General features: G+C 42.3%; 1 protein-coding gene across 1 annotated transcript in view; it reads left to right on the top strand.

The window, feature by feature from the left end:
- Window positions 1-21,660, top strand: part of LOC126092742 (sorbitol dehydrogenase-like) — a 79,115-nt gene that overhangs the window by 40,413 nt on the left and 17,042 nt on the right. Inside the window, exon 5 of the mRNA XM_049908468.1 lies at window positions 9,070-9,254. Coding sequence (XP_049764425.1) covers window positions 9,070-9,254 — 185 coding nt within the window. The remainder of the gene's footprint in view (window positions 1-9,069; window positions 9,255-21,660) is intronic.

A 21,660-nucleotide genomic window follows, 5' to 3' on the forward strand; every position in this document is an offset into this window, starting at 1 on the left:
TGAGTGAGCGGTTGTATATGGTTGCTAAAATGGTTCAAATGGCTCTGAACACTATGGGACTCAACTGTTGTGGTCATAAGTCCCCTAGAACTTAGAACTACTTAAACCTAACTAACCTAAAGACATCACACACAGCCATGTCCGAGGCAGGATTCGAAGCTGCGACCGTAGCGGTCGTGCGGTTCCAGACTGTAGCGCCTTTAACCGCTCGGCCACTCCGGCCGGCATATGGTTGCTAAGTAGGGAGCTATTGTATCAGCGTAATCTGAAAGGAACCTAATCGGTATACAATCTGGAAATGAAGACTTGCCGTATCAAGCGATTTGAGTTGCTTCGCAACCCCTAAGGTATCTACTTCTAAGAAACTCATGCTAGCAGCTGTTCGTGTTTAAAATTCTGGAATATTCCATTCGTCTTCCCTGGTGAAGGAATTTCGGAAAACTCTTCAATAACTCCGCTTTAGCGGCACAGTCATTGGTAACAGTATCATCGGCACTGCGCAGCGAACGTATTGACTGCGTCTTGCCGCTTGTGTACTTTACATACGACCAGAATTTCTTCGGGTTTTCTACCAAATTTCGAGACATTGTTTCGTTGTGGAACCTATTAAAGGCATCTCGCATTGAAGTCCGTGCCAAATTTCGCGCGTCTGTAAATTTTAGCCAATCTTCGGGATTTCGCGTTCTTCTGAACTTCGCATGCTTTTTCCGTTGCCTCTGCACCAGCGTTCGGACCGGTTTTGTGTACCACGGGGGATCAGTTCCATCTCTTACCAATTTATGAGGTATGAATCTCTCAATTGCTGTTGCTACTATATCTTTGAATTTGAGCCACAACTCGTCTACATTTGCATAGTCAGTTCGGAAGGAATGGAGATTGTCTCTTAGGAAGGCTTCTAGTGACACTTTATCCGCTTTTTTAAAATAAAATTATTTTGCGTTTGTTTCTGGTGGATTTGGAAGAAACGGTATTGAGCCTAGCTACAACGACCTTGTGATCACTAATCCCTGTATCAGTCATGATGCTCTGTATCAGCTGTGGATTGTTTGTGGCTAAGAGGTCAAGTGTGTATTCATAACCATTTACAATTCGCGTGGGTTCGTGGGCTAACTGCTCGAAATAATTTTCGGAGAAAGCATTTAGGACAATCTCGGAAGATGTTTCCTGCCTACCACCGGTTTTGAACAAGTATTTTTGCCAACAGATGGAGGGAAGGTTGAAGTCTCCACCAACTATAACCGTATATTTGTTACGAGACTCAACTTTTCTCTGAAGTGTTCAGCAACTATATCATCGGAGTCTGGGGGTCGATAGAAGGAGCTAATTATTAACTTAGTTCGGCTGTTAAGTATAACCTCCACCCATACCAATTCGCACGGAGTATCTACTTCGACTTCACCACAAGATAAACTACTACTGACAGACACAAACACTCCACCACCAATTCTGCCTAATCTATCTTTCCTGAACACCGTCTGAGACTTCGTAAAATTTTCTGCAGAACTTATTTCAGGCTTTAGTCAGCTTTCTGTACCTATAACGATTTCAGTTTCTGTGCTTTCTATTAGCGCTTGAAGCTCAGGTACTTTCCCAGCACAGCTACAACAATTTACAACTACAATTCCGACTGTTCCTTGATCCAAGCACGTCCTGTATTTGCCATGCACCCTTTGAGATTGCAGCCCACCCCGTACTTTCCCGAGACCTTCTAACCTAAAAAACCGCCCAGTCCACGCCACACAGCCTCCGCTACCCGTGTAGCAGCCAGCTGAGTGTAGTCCCCATTAGTTACGTGATCTACCCATCTAATCCTCAGCATTCTTCTGTAGCACCACATTTCGAAAGCTTCTATTCTCTTCTTGTCCAAACTATTTATCGTCCACATTTCACTTCCATACATGGCTATACCCCATAAAAATACTTTCAGAAATGACTTCCTGCCTCTTAAATTTATACTTGACGTTAACAAATTTCTCTTCTTCAGAAACGCTTTCCTTGCCATTGCCAGTCTATATTTTATATCCTCTCTACTTCGAACATCGTGAGTTATTTTCCTCCCCAGATAGCAAAACTCATTTACTACTTTAAGTGTTTCAGTTCCTAATCTAATTTCCTCAGCATCACCCAATTTAATTCGTCTACATTCCATTGTTGTGGCGACTTGTGCCACCGAATGTGTAAGGATGACTAAACGTAGTGGGAAGACACCAAATGTAGTGGGTGGGTGCCAGGAGTTGCCGTATTAAAACTCGGCGAGAACTTACCAAATGATTTATTGGTTTTTAGCTACAGTGCCCAATTCTCCTCGTTCCGCGTCCTTGGGTCCCGCAAAGCTGATGCCACCGCCCCAGCGCCGTGTTCTGCGCTCGCTGGTGGTACACTGCGTCCTATACTTGTCCATCAAGGCGCTCGGGGCCAGAACACAAAGTTATCACAGCCAGAAATCAGTGGTGAAAAATAAAAAATACCTTACAACTGAAGCGGCATGTTCAACCTCTGCTACAATGATCAGTTGCGGATGTTCATCGAGCAGCATTGTTTGTAGACTCCATGAAGAATAATTTGAGGCCTTTAACCTTTGGATATCGGCATCTCGTAGCTCCTGTGACCGCAGCGGCACTTTTCCCGCCATAGGCACTTTGCTCAGCTGTCCCGTATCAGTATAAATATAGAGGGTGACCCAGAAGTCACTTAACAGTTGGAAATTCAATACTTTACAGAATAATGTAGGCAGAGAGCTAAAAATTGACTCTCGCTTGAAATAACATGGGATTTTGTTGAAACCAAAAACGGTACACAAAATGACAAACAGATTGTGCTTCTCGTGCTACAAACGCAATAATTAGTATAGCTACTTGTTTTTAGAAAATACGAATGTTTAACATGTCGGTGACTCTTCAACAATACATGTAAAAAATGGTTAAAATGGCTCTGAGCACTATGGGACTTAACTACTGAGGTCATCAGTTCCCTAGAACTTAGAACTACTTAAGCATAACTAACCTAAGGACATCATACACATCCATGCCCGAGGCAGGATTCGAACCTGCGACCGTAGCGGTCACCCGGTTCCAAACTGACGCGCTTAGAACCGCACGGCCACACCGGCCGGAAACAATACCTGTAAAAGATGGACAATCTTGATAATAGCACTCTACAGTATATCAGTAGGTAACGTGAGAAATTGCTCGGATGTTGTCATCTGGCGTCCCTAATGAGGTCGGTCGATCGCGGTAGTCTTGCGACTTCTGGGAATACGGCAACCAACAATCGCGCGGGTTGCTGTCTGGGACCTGGAATCCAAGTATGACGGAAATGCCGGCTCAGCAAACGATGTATGCAAGAGATCAAGTGTGCAGCAGTATGGTGTGGAGCACCATCCTGCATAAAAGTCGTACCTTCAAGCAGGTGTTTATCAGCTAGACTAGGGATGCTGCGATTCTGTAGCATTTCCGCGTACATCGCATACGTACATCTATACATCTTCGTGATTACTCTGCTATTCACAATAAGTGCTGGCAGAGGGTTCCACGAACCACCTTCAAGCTGTCTCTCTACCGTTCCACTCTCGAACGGCACGCGGGAAAAACGAGCACTTAAATTTTCCTGTGCGAGCCCTTATTTCTCTTATTTTATCGTGATGATCATTTCTCCCTATGTAGGTGGGTACCAACAGAATGTTTTCGCAATCGGAGGAGAAAACTGGTGATTGAAATTTCATGAGAAGATCCTGTCGCAACAAAAATCGATTTTCTTTTGATGATTGCCACTCCAATTCACGTATCATGTCTGTGACACTATCTCCCTTATTTCACGATAATACAAAACGAGCTCCCCTTCCTTTTACTTCTTCGATGTCATCCGTCAGTCCCACCTGATGCGGATCCCACACCTCACAGCAATACTCCAGAAGAGGGCGGACAAGCGTAGTGTAAGCAGTCTCTTTACTAGACCTGTTGCACCTTCTAAGTGTTCTGCCAATGAATCGCAGTCTTTGGTTTGCTCTATCCACAATATTATGTATGTGAGTAACTTCGCAATTTTCTTTATTCAGGGTCAATTGCCACTTTTCGCTCCACACAGATATCTTATCTAAATCATTTCTCAAGTCGTTTTGATCATCTGATGACTTTACACGACGGTAAATGAAAGCATCATCTGCAAACAATCTCAGACGGCTACTTAGATTGTCTCCTATGTCGTTAATATAGATCAGGAACAATAGAGGGCCTATAACACTTCCTTTGGGAACGCCGGATATTACTTCTGTTTTACTCGATGACTTTCCGTCTATTACTACGAACTGTGACCTTCCTGACAGGAAATCATGAATCCAGTCGCACAACAGAGGCGATACTCCGTAGGCAAGCAGTTTGGTTAGAAGACACTTTTGAGGAACGGTGTCGAAAGCCTTCTGGAAATCTAAAAATATGAAATCAATTTCACATCCCCTGTCGATAGCACTTATTTCTTCAGGAGTATAAAGAGCTAGTTGTGTTTCACAAGAACGATATTTTCTGAAACCGTGCTGACTATGTGTCAATAAACCGTTTTCTTCGAGGTACTTCATAATGTTCGAACACAGTATATGTTCCCAAACCCTACTGCAAATCGACGTTAGTGAGATAGGCCTGTAATTCAGCGGATTACTCCTAAAATGGTTGAAATGGCTCTGAGCACTATGGTACTTAACATCTGAGGTAATTAGTCCCCTAGAATTTTTTTAAATCTTTATTAACAAAACCATTATAATTATACAAAGTTAAACCACTTCCTTATTTCGTTAGTGGGTCATAATACTTATACATTTATACTTAGTTCGCAGCTAGTTTCAGTTTTTGAGTGAGCTACAGTTTATTTTAACATACAATGGGCATCTAATTTCTAATATCTAGAGTTTATATCTAATTCCTATAACTAATTCCTATATTCTGCAGCGTCACATGTGTGCCAGTGAAAGATATAAACCTACTTTTAAATTGCCTTGCTCTTCGAGCTAATCCCGAAGAGCGTGCCCCTGGCATTGGGCAGGCCTCGATGTTAATTCGCTGCAATTCCTAACGTAGTTTCCTAAAACTAAGTCCTACAAACTAACTTATCCTACGTCATTTCAGGTGCGTGTCATTATCGGTGGTGTTGACCCCTACTCCCCCTAATCCTGCGCGTGGCGGATTCCAACTAAGATGAAAAGTCGGCCTGTCCACGCACAGGCGGCATGGGAATACGGCTCTGGACGCAATCAGTGGTTGTTTTCTTGGTTATTTAGTTTATCTCTCTCAAGTATTCAGTTAAAACTTTTCGCGATACCTCGTTAGCCAATGTGTTTAAGGTCTGAAAAGTTTCCTCTCGTCTAAGTAGTTGATATGTGTCATAGTTTGGTAGTCTGTCTCGTAGTGTGTTCGCAACATCATTGAAGAGGAGGCATTCGTAAACTACATGTTCGGGCGTATCCTCCGGATCGCCACAGTCACACGCTAGTGTAGCCCTCTTCCCAAATCGACATAAGTATGTCGGGTAGGGTCCATGGGCAGTGAGAAAATGGATCAATCCTCGTGTGGGCTCAAAGTATTTCAATTCCAAGCGTTCCCTTACATCAGGTATGAACTGTAAATTTCTGCGTCCAGCCTCTTCTACCTCCCAAGACTCCTGCCAAAGTTCCTCCCCTCTTTTCCTTATTTCCCTTTTATCCCCCACCCTAATACCGATGATGTCTGCAATCTTCTCATAATTTCCCTTTTTGGCCCAGTACCAAGCCGCTTGTTCTCTTATTTTTATGTCCAGAGGGCAGAGCCCCATTATGACTAATAGCCCCCCCCCCCCCCCCCCCGGAGATGTTCTGTAGCTCCCCACAGATCTTAATATCATGCTTCTCTGGACTCTTCTCACTACCATGGCGGGCACAACCCTCGTGAGCCCGTGCGCCCAGACTCCCGAGCCGTAACCCACAACTGAGGTTAGGGTGCTATTGTGGTAGAGTTTAATCAGGTGTGGTGCGAGATGGAATCTTTTATGCCCTATTGAGATGAGGTTATTTAATATCTGGAGAGCTCGCTGGGTTACAGTGTCAATGTGTTTTCTGAAGCTCCACCTCTCATCAATGGTAACTCCTAGATAGCGTGTCTCACGTCGCCGGAGAACTGGTGAGCCATCAATTCTGACAGTCGGATTTCTGATTAGATGTCCTTTTAGCAACAGGTATGTGGATTTGCTGGGCGATATCGTCATTTTAGTCGTATGGCACCACTGTTGGAGTTTGTCTATGGCTCTATATTTTTGTTTCAATGTCTTCCCGACAACGGCCGCCGACCAACAGGAGGAGGTCATCCACGTAGGCTATCACCTCTAGCACCTCATCACTTTTTTGTGATCACTAATAGTGGCTCCATGTGGATGTCCCAGAAGAGGGGCCCTAAAGCGGATCCTTGGGGACATCCTTTGTTGATTGTTTTTCCAACTCTTTCGCTAGGGGATGATAGCCAGACCTCCCGATCCTTACAATAGCTCCTCAGGCAACCGTATAGCGACCCTGGACACTCACTCTCCCGCAAGCAGGAGAAGAGCGAAGGCCACCACAGTTGTCGAAGGCGCCACTGATATCTACCATGATGCCAACCACGTGTTTGTGCGGGGTCGAGCCGCAGACCTCAGCCGCCAGGGCGATTGCATCAGATGCCGACCGCCCCGGCCTGAAGCCGAACTGCCTGTTGCTCATCCAGCACAACACTCGGTGTGCCGCCAAGCTGTCAGCTAGCAGTTTCTCCAGTATCTTTCCGAATAGATCCAGCAGGCAAATCGGCCTGTATGACTTCACTTCCACGGGGTCCTTGTCAGGTCCTTTCTTTATTATAACTACGTTCGCCGTTTTCCATTTCTCCGGAAACTTTTTTTGCCTGAGGCATTCATTGTAAAGATGAGTAAGTGGCGCAGTCAGCTGGGGCGCCAGGAACTGCACTACCTCCGCCACAATGCCGTCTGGCCCAGGTGCTTTTCCTCTTTGCAACGATCTTATATGGGCTGCTACCTCCTCCTCAGAGAAGGGGTAGACAGCCGTCTCATTATTGTACGCTTCTTGATCTTCGTTTCTCAGTTGCTTCTGCCCTTCAGTCTCCCCATCCGCATTGTCGTCAGGCAGCAGGGACCGGAGGAGGACCTCCGCAGTCTCCTGCCAACACTCCGTCATCCTGTCCCCGTGCCTGACTGTTGATAGCTCCAGAGGAGTGCGGGTTTTTTCTCTTACCAGCTTATAGGGAAGCCCCCATGGGTCCATGACTAACTGGTTTTGCACGAAGTTTTCCCAGCTTCGCGTCCTTACTTCGCGCAGTTCCTTTTGAAACCTCTGCTTTTCCTCCCTATATAGCAACTGACACCTTTGTCGTTCCTGCCAGACGACACTGCGCTGGTAGTGCCTCCTCAGCCTTCTGACAGATTGACGCAGTTCTCCTAGTTTGGTAGACCATGGTGACGGAGAGGCCGCCATGGCCCTCCTCCTAGTCGGTACAGCTGCCCTCACCGCTCTGGTTACTGCACTCACCAGTTTCTCCGCTCTCTGGTCTACGTCCATGTCCCGATGCATGTCACCTTCCGGCAATGGAGGAATGTCGCACTCACTTGCTAGGCGTTCCCAGTCAGTTCTTTTACAATTTAGTTGTACCTCCCACCCCATGGCCCGGCTGCACTCTCTTTCTGCTAAGGTGAAAGTTATCAAGTTGTGGTCGCTTGTGGTGGCGTTTTCTATAACTCTCCAGTGTTGAATAATATTAGTTGTGTTCGGTGTTACAAGAATGACATCTATATTTGTTCCTTGTCCTCCTCCTGCAGCGCAGGTAGGAGGATTGCCAGGCCTGTTTGCCACCACAAGTTGTGAGGCCATAATGAACTTAGAACTACTTAAACCTAACTAACCTAAGGACATCACACACATCCATGCCCGAGGCAGGATTCTAACCAGCGACCGTAGCAGTCGCGCGGTGTAGACTGAAGCGCCTAGAACCACTCGGCCACTCCGGCCTGCCGGATTACTCTTACTTCCCCTTTTGGGTACTGATGTGACTTGAGCAATTTTCCAGTCTTTAGGTACGGATCTAGCTGTGAGCGAGTGGTTGTATATAATTGCTAAAGACGGAGCTATTTTATCAGCATACTCTGAGAGGAACCTGAGTGGTATCCAATCTGGACCGGAGGCCTTCCCTTTATTAAGTGATTTAAGCTGCTTCGTTACTCCGAGGATATTTACTTCTATGTTTCTCATCTTGGCAGTTGTTCTTGATTGGAATTCAGGAATATTTACTTCGTCTTCTTTGGTCATGGTAACGGTCTGAAAAGCAGCACACAGAATTTCCTCTAAGAAAAAGGATCCAGTCACGATTGATGTGGTAATCCACACCACACCGAGACTTTTTCGTCATGTAACTGGGATTCCACCACAATTCTAGGATTCTCGGTAGCCCAAATTCTTAACACGTAGATGTTGACAAACCCTGAGAGTGTAAAATGGGCTACGTCTGTCCATAACGCTTTAGACAACATCGTCATTTTCTCCCATTGCGGCTGGTCCCGTCGGAGGTTCGAGTCCTCCGTCGGACATGGGTGTGTGTGTTTGTCCTTAGGATAATTTAGGTTAAATAATGAGTAAGCTTAGGGACTGATGACCTTAGCAGTTAAGTCCCACAAGATTTCACACACATTTGAACTTTTAAGTGCTCACACCAAAAATGTTTGCGCATCTGGCTCCATCTCTCACTACAGTTCATTTTATACACGATTCTCATGAGTCGTCGCTGTTGTGTTGCCGTCCAAGGCCATCTGTTGGCCTTTTTTGCACTCGTTTTTGGTTTCAGGCATGTGTATCAAGTTTTACCTCTCCACCATTATTCTGCAATTACTGCATGTTCAAATATTAATGGACTTTTGGGTCACCTTGTTAAAAAACAATGCCAATGTTCTTTCGCATCTGTGTTTGTACAAGTGGGAAGATACCTGTACATGCTGTAACATCCTCCATCTGCGTTATAGCTGATTTCCGGTATCGGTAGATTGAATCGACTGCTGACCACGTGGCGTTGTGTGCAGACTGCCAGATCACGTGTCGCTGGAGGAGGGGGCGCTCCTGGAGCCGCTGTCTGTGGGGGTGCACGCGTGCCGCCTGGCCGGCGTCTGCCCGGGTTGTAAAGTGCTCGTCATCGGCGCCGGGCCCGTCGGACTGCTCACTGTCGCCGCCGCCAAGGCGTTCGGCGCCAACAAGATCGGCATCGCAGGTACAAAACTGCACTTTCGAAAAATCGAGAAATCAAAGTTGGGGTGACAATGACCTCTGATGATTAAGTTGGTTGGTTGGTTTTGGGGTTTGATGGGGGCTAAACATCGAGGTCATCAGTCCCCTGTTCCAAACAGACATAGTTGTAAAAGGCCTATACAGTAAAAGCGTAACCTCTGCACCCAGAGAGAGGGAAAAAAATGGTTCAAGTGGCTCTGAGCGCTATGGGACTTAACTTCTGAAGTCATCAGTCGCCTAGAACTTACGAGGTAACCTCCCCATCGCACCCCCCCCCCCCCTCAGATTTAGTTATAAGTTGACACAGTGGATAGGCCTTGAAAAACTGAACACAGATGAATCGAGAAAAAAGGAACAAGTTGTGTGGAACTATAAAATATAAGCAAAATTTACAAACTGAGTAGTCCATGAGCAAGATAGGCAACATCAAGGAGAGTGTTAGCTCAGGAGCGCCGTGGTCCCGTGGTTAGCGTGAGCAGCTGGGGAACGAGAATTCTTGGTTCAAGTCTTCCCTCGAGTGAAAAGTTGAATTTTTTATAAAATCAACTTCGTTCACCAAAATTCCAGGCCATGTTCAGATTTGCTTGGACATAAGCAGGATTTGACGGTCTACACACGGAAAAACTTGAAAACGTTAAAAACATATGTTTTGACAGAACACAGGCCAAGCTGTGCGACTGTGAAACTGTTGCATTCATTTGTTGCAGTTGATGTGACAAATGTTTTCATCACTTTTTTGGGAGTGATTATCACATCCACAAGAAAACCTAAATCAGGCAAAGTAGAAGAACCCTTTTACCCATTCGTCAAGTGTACACGTTAGGTGGGTCGACAACATATTCCTGTCATGTGGCGCACATGCCGTCACCAGTGTCGTATAGAATATATCAGACGTGTTTTCCTGTGGAGGAATCGGTTGACCTATGAACTTGCGATCAGATGTTTTCGGTTCCCATTGGAGAGGCACGTCCTTTCGTCTACTAATCGCACGGTTTTGCGGTGCGGTCGCAAAACACAGACACTAAACTTATTACAGTGACCAGAGATGTCAATGAACGAACGGACAGATCATAACTTTGCGAAAATAAAGCAAATAAACTTTTCATTCGAGGGAAGACTTGAATCAAGGACCTCTCGTTCCGTAGCTGCTGACGCTAACCACGGGACCACGGCGCTCGTCAGCTCACTTTATCCTTGATGTTGCTTATCTTGCGAATGGACTACTCAGTTTGTATATTTTGCTTATTTTTTTTCATAGTTCCACACAACTTCTTCCTGTTTTCTCGATTGATTTGTGTTCAGTTTTCAAGGCCTATCCACTCTGCCAACTTATAACTAAATATGAGGGGGTGCGATGGGGAGGTTCCCTTGTTAGAACTAATTAAACCCAACTAACCTAAGGACAGCACACACATCCATGACCGAGGCAGGATTCGAACCTGCGACCGTAGCGGTCAGGGAGGGAACACCAAGGGGTTCAGAGCTAAAATAAACACCGCAATAACACAAAATAGAAGACACTTAAAAGAGCAGAGCAAATAGTTGACTAGAGTAAAACAGACTACAGTGGTTGATGGATCAGGCAAAAGGTCAACCACTCAACTACAAACGAAGAACCTCCAGCTGGAAAGCGTTGATAGAGATACCAACACAACTTGTTACCATAAAAGACACTATTTTGGTATCCACGTGGAGTGGGTGTAGCCTGAGAAATCATGCGAGCGCGCCCACACTAGAGTGAGTGATAAAACCCAGCTGTACGGATAAAACGTAAAACTGAGTCAGCTAGAATTAAAGGAAGTGCAGCTGGTTAAATTAAAGGACTGCCGCAAGTGGGCTAAAAGGGGGGCAGTCCATCAGAAGATGGACCACTGTCAGCCCTGCATCACAGCGAAAATTGAGCGCGTTCTCACGGCGAAGGAGATAGCCGTGGGTCAACCGCGTGTGTCCAATTCGGAGACGGCAGAGAACAACTGAGCCGCTACGCGTGCTCCTCAAGCATGCTGATTAAGTGATTTCTTTTTCTTGCACCAGACGATGGAACTTAAACTGTTCCGAAACCGACCGTGTGTACACAATAAACGCTGGGGGATTAAGCAACTTTCGGGGTTTCTTAATTTTCCAAAATGGCCTTGTACAGTTGCGGCTACCCCGTAACATGAACTCTTAGAGCGCTCCACACTAGAGGTCTGCAAAGGGCGTTTTGTTCGCTCATACTCGCTCGAGCCCAGCGCTCTCGGGCAAAACCAGCGACCGACTGAGTTAGTTTATTTCACATCCTAGCCCCTCTGAAAACGGAGACTGTACTATTTTGGCTGCTGAGAGCGGCTCACATTCGCTCAACGACGCTAAATAAATATTCACGTATATTACAAAAATAGAGTAACGTGTTACTACGACGTTATAATTTTGTTCTAGCTTATCACCAGTCTGATGTTTCATCACTAGGGCCCGGACTTTAATGACAAGTAATATATTTTTCTGAACTATAGGGTGAATTTTAGAACAATTTATACACATATCTAGGCATTTTAGTGTCGAAAAGAGTATTTTGATTGTGCATATAAACTCATATTTCAACCAATTTTAGTAGTATGTCATATTGCGGCTACCTTTTAATATAATAAGTCATATTTCCGTCAAGTTTTGCCAAAAATTCATATACCGTTTTTCTCGTATCTTACGGGACATACGAATTAGAAAAGGAATATGTTGCTCACGAGGCAGTATTTAACGTGCTATTATGAAAGATAAACAGATAAATTTGTACACAGCTTTATTTCTCGGGACTGTAGCAGAAAATCGGTGTACCACAACAGTCGTTTCGCGAACATAAAACATTGTTGCGCAGAGTCGACAATACGCTCTCAGAGCTAACAAAGGCTTCTGCCGTAATAATCATCGCAGTCGCACAGGTGTTCCCAGTAACCAGTTTGAATACAGCCTTTGCCTTGTTCAACATGCCTAAAGCAAAGTGCTCCGACAGCGTGAAATTGCGAGGATATGTTCGAGAATTTGGAGAGAAGTTCTTCAGTACTGATGGGAAAATATTATTCTGTAGACTGTGTGAAGTTAAAATGAGTGCAGAAAAGCGCTTTAATGTGCAACAACACTGTAATACCGCTAAACACAGCAGCTGTGTGCTGAAAATAACAGCAGGCAAACGCTGTTATTTGAACAAACAGGTCAATTGTCAACCGTGCAATCATTCTGCAAGGATCTGTGAGATGATGGTGTCCTGCAACATCCCATTGGAAAACCTGAAAAATCCACGCTTCAGACGGTTCTTGGAGAAGTACACACCACATTCAGTTTCACATGAATCTTCACTGAGAAATAACTATTTATCCATGTGCTACAATGATGTGTTCAACAAAATACGAATTACTATTGCTGAGCAAAAGATCTGGCTGTCGATTGATGAAACTACCGATATTAGTGGGCGATATATTGCAGATGTTGTTGTTGGTGTTCTAAAAGTTTATGGCCGTGGAGAATGTTGCTACTAATGTGTGAAGCTGTCGATAAACAATTTGACGACTGATATTTTGTTTGACAACTCTCTGAAGCTACTGTGGCCGGATGGTGTGAAAAGAGAGAACGTTTGCTGCTTGTAACAGATGGTGCTTCATATATGGCTAAAGCATCCAAAGGGCTTCAGATTCTCTTCCCCCGTATGGTGTACGCCACTTGACTTGCACATGCGTTGCACAGAGTTGCCGAAAAGGTGCGATCAAATTACCCTGACGTGGACAAATTAATTTTCCGTGGCAAGAAAACCTATGTGAAGGCTCCGCTACTGGTGCAGAAATTCACGGAACAAGCACCTTCAACGTCCCTCCCACCTAAACGTGTTCTTACACGATGGGGTTCTTGGCTTAATGCTGCTGACTATTGCTGCACCAACTACACCCAAATAAAGACAATCTTCTTTGAGCTTGGTAGCGATGAGTCAAGTGCTATCAAAATTGTGAAAGAAGTTTTTAGAGATACATTGTCTCGAAACTTGGCATACATCAACGCCAATTTTTCAGTGATATCAAAAGACATCAAACGACTGGAAGCTGTTGGCACTCAGCTATGTGAGGCCCTTAGTATTGTGCAACATGTGCAGAGTGAGTTGAGTCGAGCTCGTGGTCATGTGGCTGACAAAGTGAAAACAAAATTGCAGATGTTCTCCAACGGAATCCTGTCTATTCTATACTGTGCAAAATTAGTGGCAGTCTTTCAGGGAATGCCGCAACATTTGAAGATACTGAAACAAAGCTGAACTCCAGTGACTTGACTGCCTTCAAATACGCTCCAATGACGTCTTGTGAAGTGGAGAGGAGCTTTTCCAGGTGCAAAACTATCCTCAGCGACAACCGTAGGTCTTTGACAACGGAAAACTTGAAAATGCACCTTGTGATCCAGTGCAACTTTGAAGATACTGAAGATTGACATGCAGTATTAAATAATGGAAATCCTTTAAATACTGTGTAGAAATAAAAATATTGTTTTGTTGTTTTGATAGATGATATTTTCACTGTACTTTCTGTTTAGAAAATAAAACATTCAGACATTCAAAAAATAGGTGCAAATTAGCCACAAACCCTACAGATAGAAAGAACTATACTTACAATATTTTGAGAAGTGAGTTTTGTATTACTTTATGGTGAATAAAAAATTAAATAAACAAACAAGAATGCTTTAAATAAACTTCTATCACGTCATATTTTATTTTTTAAAGTCATATTTATGTAAGCTTTAGGTCATAAATGCTTGCATATTTCACTTTTTTAGGTAATTAAAATCCGGGCCCTATTCATCACATATCTGCCGCAAGGCAGATGAAATTGAAGGAAATATTATAGAAATGGAAGATTACTTCATTCAATGTGTGATTGGAGATATGATATACAGCGAGAAAAATTTCACAGTGTAAGTCCTAACAAGGCCTGGGTGTAAACGATATTTCGTCAGAACTACCGACAGCCTTGGGAGCGCCGGCTATGATAAAACTCTTCCGTTCGGTGTGACACATGTATGAGACAGACGAAATACCCTCTGCCTTCAAGAAGAAAGTAATAATTCCAATTCCGAAGAAAGCAAGTGCTGATAGGTGTGAAGCTGTCGAACTATCAGTTTAATAAGTCATGGTGGCAAAATACTAACACGAATTACTTACGAAAGAATATAAAAACTCGTAGATGTTTTCCACTTTTCTTAAACACAAACTTTCCGTGTTTGTTTTCACAGTTCATGCATCTCACCCTTTCACTAGTGTATTTAATCAATGGCACTATATCCAACAAAAAGTTCAAATCACACACAGAACTCTAAGCAGGATGGTTGACATGGAAATTCATGTGTGTTTATACCAAACAGAATAGATCTGAAAACAGTGTTGTCAACATACTAATTTTGCGCTAAAAATTAAAAGCTAAATATGCTTAATGTTGAAAAATCACATTTTACAAACAACAAATTTCTCATTTTGATTGCATCCACAAATCACACAATAACCAACTAATATACTATGGAATACATTTTTGATGGGGGTTTTAGAGCAAATAATTTGGAAAATCTCATAAAAACGTGATTTTTAAAATTTTTGTTATTATATATTTATGTAATACAGATAGCTCAAGAAGAGAAGACATTGTAGGTAGATAGATGAGTTGCATGTGGTAATATAATAGGAAATTTAGCATTAAGTGACCTTCCAAATTCAAAAGAAAATAGTTTTTAACATTAGAAAAATCTAAAATTTGTGCATAAAAAGAAAGACTGAGTGTGTTACTCGTCTAAATTTGAAAGTTTTAAACCAAAAATCTTTCAGGTCACTAGTATTTGCGGTTTCTTTGTTACATGTTTTTAGTTCAGTACTATATTGAGAGTTATTAACAAAATTCACGTTCTTCATAGGCCTGTATCAATTTAAAATCAAAAATTTGAATTATTTTATTTCTTAATACAAATTATACGGAAGTCTAGTATCAATTTTTTCCAGAGAAATGCATTATGATGAACTGACATGCATTGTACAATTTGAGATGAAATCGCTCAGTTTTCTAATTGCATGTATGTTACCAGCCACTGTACGCTACAGCTGACGACGTGGGACCTGACCCTGTCGCCAACGCAATACGTAGCTAGAGAATCGAATGAAAGAGCATTAATTTATCCATGATAACCGCTGTTGAGCAATGTGGCTATGGATTAAATAACTTTAAGACACACAACAGACGCTATTTATAGAGTTTTATTTATGCTAAGACGTGTTTCGGTCATCTTCAGTTGATTAGATACATTTACATGGACGTATCGAAGAGTAATACATTTACAAGGCCGTGCTGTAAAGTAAATGCCTCAGAATTTTGTATGTGAAAAGTCTTATAGATTTTTAAATGAGAAAAAAACTATAAACATTGTCAATCTTTATTCTTCATGTCTACATATTTATTTATCAACGTAGACACCAGTAGAATGCTTGATTTTTGACGGAGCTACAGTCTCATCTCTGATTCCACCACTTCGTCACTATCAAAGCGATGTCCTCGAAGGTGTTCTTTGAGTTCTAGAAGCAGGTAAAAGTCAGATGGGGCCAAGTCGGGGCTGCATCGAGTATGAGCGAAGACAGTGAACCCAGGGCGTCGATTGTTGCAGATGACCCAGCGCTCGTGTGTGCGAGCGACTGTATACGTGGACGAACGCTTGGAATTCGTGTTTCCAGTTTTATGAGAGTCTTGCAGTACCTTGGAGTGTTCATGGTGATGCCTTTACACACAGACTCCAAATGCACCACCCCTTGAACATCCCAGAATCTGTGAGCATGAGTTTGCCCGCTGATAGCAGGTGTCGCAGGTGATGCTTTGTGGCGGACCTCCATTGACGCTGTCTTACTTTCAAGGTCGAAATGGTGAACCCAGCTTTTGTCAGCTGTCACTATGTTGCTAGGGAACTCGCCATCCTCACGCTCAAAAAACCAAAAGAAATTGTTGACACAAGTCCAATCTCCTCTGTTTCACGTCAAGAGAGTGCATTCGAGGCACCCACCGCGCACACAGTTTTGTGTACCACAGTTCTGCAGTGATGGCCCCTATGCTCTCACGATGCGCCACACTTACTTGAGAGCTGTTTTGTTTTACCTCACAATTTTCTCTGGTGAGTTCATCAACTCATATCCGATGAGTCTCGTTGGTTGCCGCACGCAGTCGTCCACTCCGGTGTCTGTCACACACGTTGATGTTACCAACACTGTTTCCTTCATTACGAGCAGGAACAACGCAACTTCGCACATTAATGATGATAGAATCATTATTGTACACAGCATACATTCTTCTATGGAAATGAAAATGAGCGGTTGGCGTCATTGGCCGGGAGGCCCCTGACGGGTCAGGTTCGGCCACCTTGGTGCAGGTCTCATTACATTCGACGCCACATTGGGCGACCTGCTCGCCGGATGGAGATGAAATGATGATGGAGACAACACAACACCCAGTCCCTGACCGAAGAAAAATGCCCGACTCCGCCGGGAATCAAACCCTGGCCCCAGTCCGTCACGTTGACCATTCAGCTACGGGGCGGACATTCTGCTATGAATTTCAGTTGGGGCCACGGTTTCTGATGTTAGAAACGCGACTACTGCACGCTGTTTCTCATGCATCTACATAGTTACGCTATACACGGTTACGTTACACACTATTATTCGGAAAAATGTAAATGAGCGTACGGCGTTGTGGGCCGGGAGTCCCCCATTCGGGGAAGTTCGGCCGCCGAGGGCAAGTACTTAATGCATTCGACGCTACATTGGACGACTTGCTCGTCGGAGATAGGGATGACATGATGTAAGTAGGCTATGTAAGTAGGCTGTTTATGTTTTCTTATTGGCAACGTTACGTAGCTCTCTGTATGAAAATCACTGGCTGTGCTGTGTGCAGTCTGTGGTTAGTTTGCATTGTTGTCTGCCATTGTAGTGTTGGGCAGCGGCAGCTGGATGTGAACAGCGCGTAGCGTTGCGCAGTTGGAGGTGAGCCGCCAGCAGTGGTGGATGTGTGGAAGGAAATGGCGGAGTTTTGAAATTACATATATTATGACTTTTGATGATATTAACGTAAATACATTGTTTGTTCTCTATTAAAATCTTTCATTTGCTAACTATCCCTATTAGTAGTTAGTGCCTTCCGTAGTTTGAATCTTTTATTTAGCTGGCAGTAGTGGCGCATGCTGTATTGCAGTAGTTCGAGTAACGAAGATTTTTGTGAGGTAAGTGATTTGTGAAAGGTATAGGTTAATGTTAGTCAGGGCCATTCTTTTGTAGGGATTATTGGAAGTCAGATTGTGTTGCGCTAAAAATATTGTGTGTCAGTTTAAACGCAGTCATGTATAAATTGTTCCAAGGGGACGTTTCAATGATTATGAGGACAACACAACACCCAGTCTCTGAGCGGAGAAAAACTCCTGCCCCAGCCTGCAATCGAACCCGGGCCCCTTGGCGTGGCATTCCGCCGCGCTGACTACTCAGCTAACGGGGGTGGACGCTACTATTCGGAGCCTTCTAGCAGAAGAGGATTTTAACTTGCGTCGACGAAGCGGGGACGACGACTATGTAATATGCATGGCATGTAACATCACAACCGATATTAAGAGCAGAGAAAAAAAAAATTCGGAGAAATTGCTTCCCAGTACGCCCTTGTAAAAGAGAAATTAAATACGAAAACTTTAATCTCACGAAGACCGTTTATTAAATAAATGCAAATAAAACGATTAGTATGGAAAGAAAAGGATAATTTCAAGCAGTTTTGTGTAGCAGCCAAGAGTGCCTGTTACTTTACACCAGAATAAATTTTTATTACTTACAAATTTAGGTTATGATGAATAAAGGGCGCCCATTCTGAATCAGTGCCCTAAGAATATAACTGAGTATTCGCGGTCGATCTTTGACTTACGGAAAGAACAGAGGCTTGAATAGAACCATATCACTGTTCCACATATATATTTATGTTTAGTTGATAGTTAGATGCATTTACTTTTATTCTGTAACTTGTAACTCCTGTTTTCCTGATTATATGCTTTGGACTTCACTGATTCACTAGTGAAGTACAGCTGTCACCGTTTGGTTGACTTACGCGTTTGTTTAAGTTTGTCTACGACTTACAATTTTCATATACATTCCGAAATCAGTTGCGGTTATAGACATATGAAGTAGCCCATATAAAGACGTGATATGCGTTTCTGTATAATGAAAATGGACTACGTCACATTGCTTGCTTAATAATACAATGTGGCTACTGTAATGAGACATGAAAAGTTGTTTTACATGTATATCTTTTCACATTGATGTTCTATTATATAAATTGTTACCTACGTACTAGCTAATTCTGTTTGTTAATTAAGGATATCATTTGCATAAACGTCTCTTTGTAGGTTGTGGGCCACAAAAAGCTGAATAAACAGTCAAACGCTTTATGAAATGATTTGTAAGAAAAAAATTAGATCTGACAAGCATCTACCGCACCTCTGAATAATACAAAAAATTATGTGCAGCAAATGAGAATATTAAGTTCAGAGTTAACTTAGAGTTTTAAAGAGTACTAGAGGATAATTGTTGTACATGATTTCGAGAATCATTCAAAGGTGTGGAAAATGTTTCTCAAATCTATTTATTTCTTACTTTTAGACATATCAATTCATAGAATATTGCGATTGTTTTGTCAAGATTTTTTATTTTTATCGTTCAGAAAGCATGCAATGTAATATAAATCTCGATCTCCTTAAATACCCTGATTATTTTCAAGCAATTAAATAATTTTTGCGAAAATAGAACTCTCACTAGTCAGTTTGATACGTGGTTAGTCTATTTCGGACACTTCGCCTGGCTGTGAAAATTTGGATAAAAATCCAGTGTGTAATTTCTGGGGAGTCTTGTTTCACTTCGAGCAAAGATTTGGTGACAGTTAAATATCAACACAATGTAACTTCTTATGTGTAAAATAGCTACTAGAGCTTAAGGAGATAACTTTTGGACACACTGTTATTCACTGCTAGCAGCAACTGTTCGAGAAATATTTCAATTTTTCCTCAAATTCATTGTTTTTATTCTTAAATTTAGAGGCAGATTATTATTTTGCACATTGCGTTGCTCAGAAGGAAAAACATAGATGTGCGTGTTTGGTGGATAGTTGCTGGCGGCTTTTTGAGTACACTAGAGCTCTCTTCAGACGCATAGTAAGACACAGAATTACATCACCGAAGCCTTTTGTTGTACATAGCACGGGCAAAGTCTTCAGCATACGCAAATTCTTGTTCTTCGTGGAAGCTAAGCATGGGATATAAACATTAAACAGTGAGGAAACAAGCGTAGATACTCAACGAAAAAGCTGTTGTAAGTTAATACATTTTTTAGATCTCATTATTCTGCACGGACATGTTCGAGACTGTGATGACGAAGTTAAGAACATAGTAAATTAAGGATATAGTAGAACTAAAATTAACCAAGAAATAGTGATTCCACACAGAGAAAAAAGGAACAGTTCTATATGCTCATGTAGCTCAACATCCAGTGGGTACTTACATAATGCCTAACATGTCATTATTTGGTAGTTGTGCTACATTTGTTACAGTTCTACATGATAAATTATTTGTTCTGACAGATTTCGTACTTCAATCATACATCTAATAAACATATATCTCTCCACCATCATTCCCATGCTTATCATTACTTCCAATACACTAAAAATGCCTCTATGCCCTCGACAACTTTCCAATACTCTCACATCATCATTATTTCTCTGTCGAGGCAAACATTTCAATTCTAGTTATTGCTGTATCATACTTGCACACTTCAGCTGGAGTATTTAGAGTACTACACATGTGTAGGACATTAAATTGACTGATTCTGCCCGGCTAGCACCATTTAACATTGATTATCTCATAAAGATAATTTTTAAAACTAGCCTACATTCTCATGAAATAGACAGTTCGAACACTTCACCTGCAAACTAAATACACCAGCACTGTTTAACATCTCTTTGTATAGAAATTTTTTGGTGTTAATAATGCTCATATTTTCCATTATTCTTGTTTATCAGTTTTTTGAAGGCAAAGTCATCTGATAATGTTTGGATGTTTTCATACAAGGGAGAATTCAGGCACATTACAATACACAGAGTATTTTCCTTTACCCTACCAGCTTAACCCATGGGTGCTGCTGTACCTTTTGCCCTTTGAACTGTGCTTGATGTAAATAATTATTTTTTTATAGGATCAAAGCAAATAACTCTCTCAATGGTTACCGCAAAACGCTATTTTCCGTTGATACGTGGAATATTTGTACTTTACACCATCACTGTTGTTGGACATCCTTATGGTAATGAAAAGTAAACCCATCAGTTTTTTACTATGTTGGAATTATTTTACAGGTGGTATCAGGCTCCGGTTTATCGATACCTGCTTTTCAATTCAGTCTATTTACACGTTTCTTGAAAGTTTACCTTGAAACTGATACAATGTACACATGTTTCCAGTTGCGTGTCGATTATTCAGACCCTTGCGTAAACGTATCAGAACTTTATATTCACATTCGTGTATCTATAATAGATAATTAAACTCATTCCAACCGCGAAATTATCTCTATCGTTTCTGTTAGTAACATCTGCCGCGTTCAGGATTACTTCGACGCCCTAGTTAGCAAGGTATACTGAAATACTTTTGTGATCCTTTGGAAATATAAACTGTTCATAATATAATTATGCCATATTAATTATTAATTCCAACTGATTGTTTCCTTTCTTTGTATCATTATTAATTTCATTAATAAATCCCACGATATCATTGTGTATAGTGCGATGATTATTATTGACTTCCCATACAAAACTTTGATTAACTGCTCCATCGATTAAGTTTTTATCTTCACAGATATTCGTTATTTACATCCATTACAAAATCTGTATCCCATTCTTCACTCAGACTCTAGCATTACAATAACTTTTGATATCTTGATATTGATCCTTTATCGTCAAACAAATTCCCTCCTTCAAAATGGCAGTAAATTGAAGTTTGCTTCGCTAGATAATCACTCTCTAACGGAGCGGTAGTAAACATAAATTATTGTTTCCCAAACATTTTGCATTAAAATCGTGCCCTCAGAAGTACACTAAACTGGGCCCCTATTAGTGGCTATTAATATGGGGTGACTCCACCCTTCGCCTTCTTGACGGTTTCATCTCTGCTGCGGACACTTTCAATGAGGCGTCTGAATATTTATGGAAGAATGGCAGCCCATTGTTCCTCAGCAGTCGAAGCCAGAGAAGCTAGCAATGTTCGACGCAGTGGTGTGGAACGTAGTCGATGTTCTAACTCATCCCAAAGACACCCATTGCGTTGAGCTCAGGACTGTGAGCATGCCA

The sequence above is a fragment of the Schistocerca cancellata genome, chromosome 7 (genome assembly GCF_023864275.1).
Source record: "Schistocerca cancellata isolate TAMUIC-IGC-003103 chromosome 7, iqSchCanc2.1, whole genome shotgun sequence".
In the NCBI taxonomy this organism is placed as follows: Eukaryota; Metazoa; Arthropoda; class Insecta; order Orthoptera; family Acrididae; genus Schistocerca; species Schistocerca cancellata.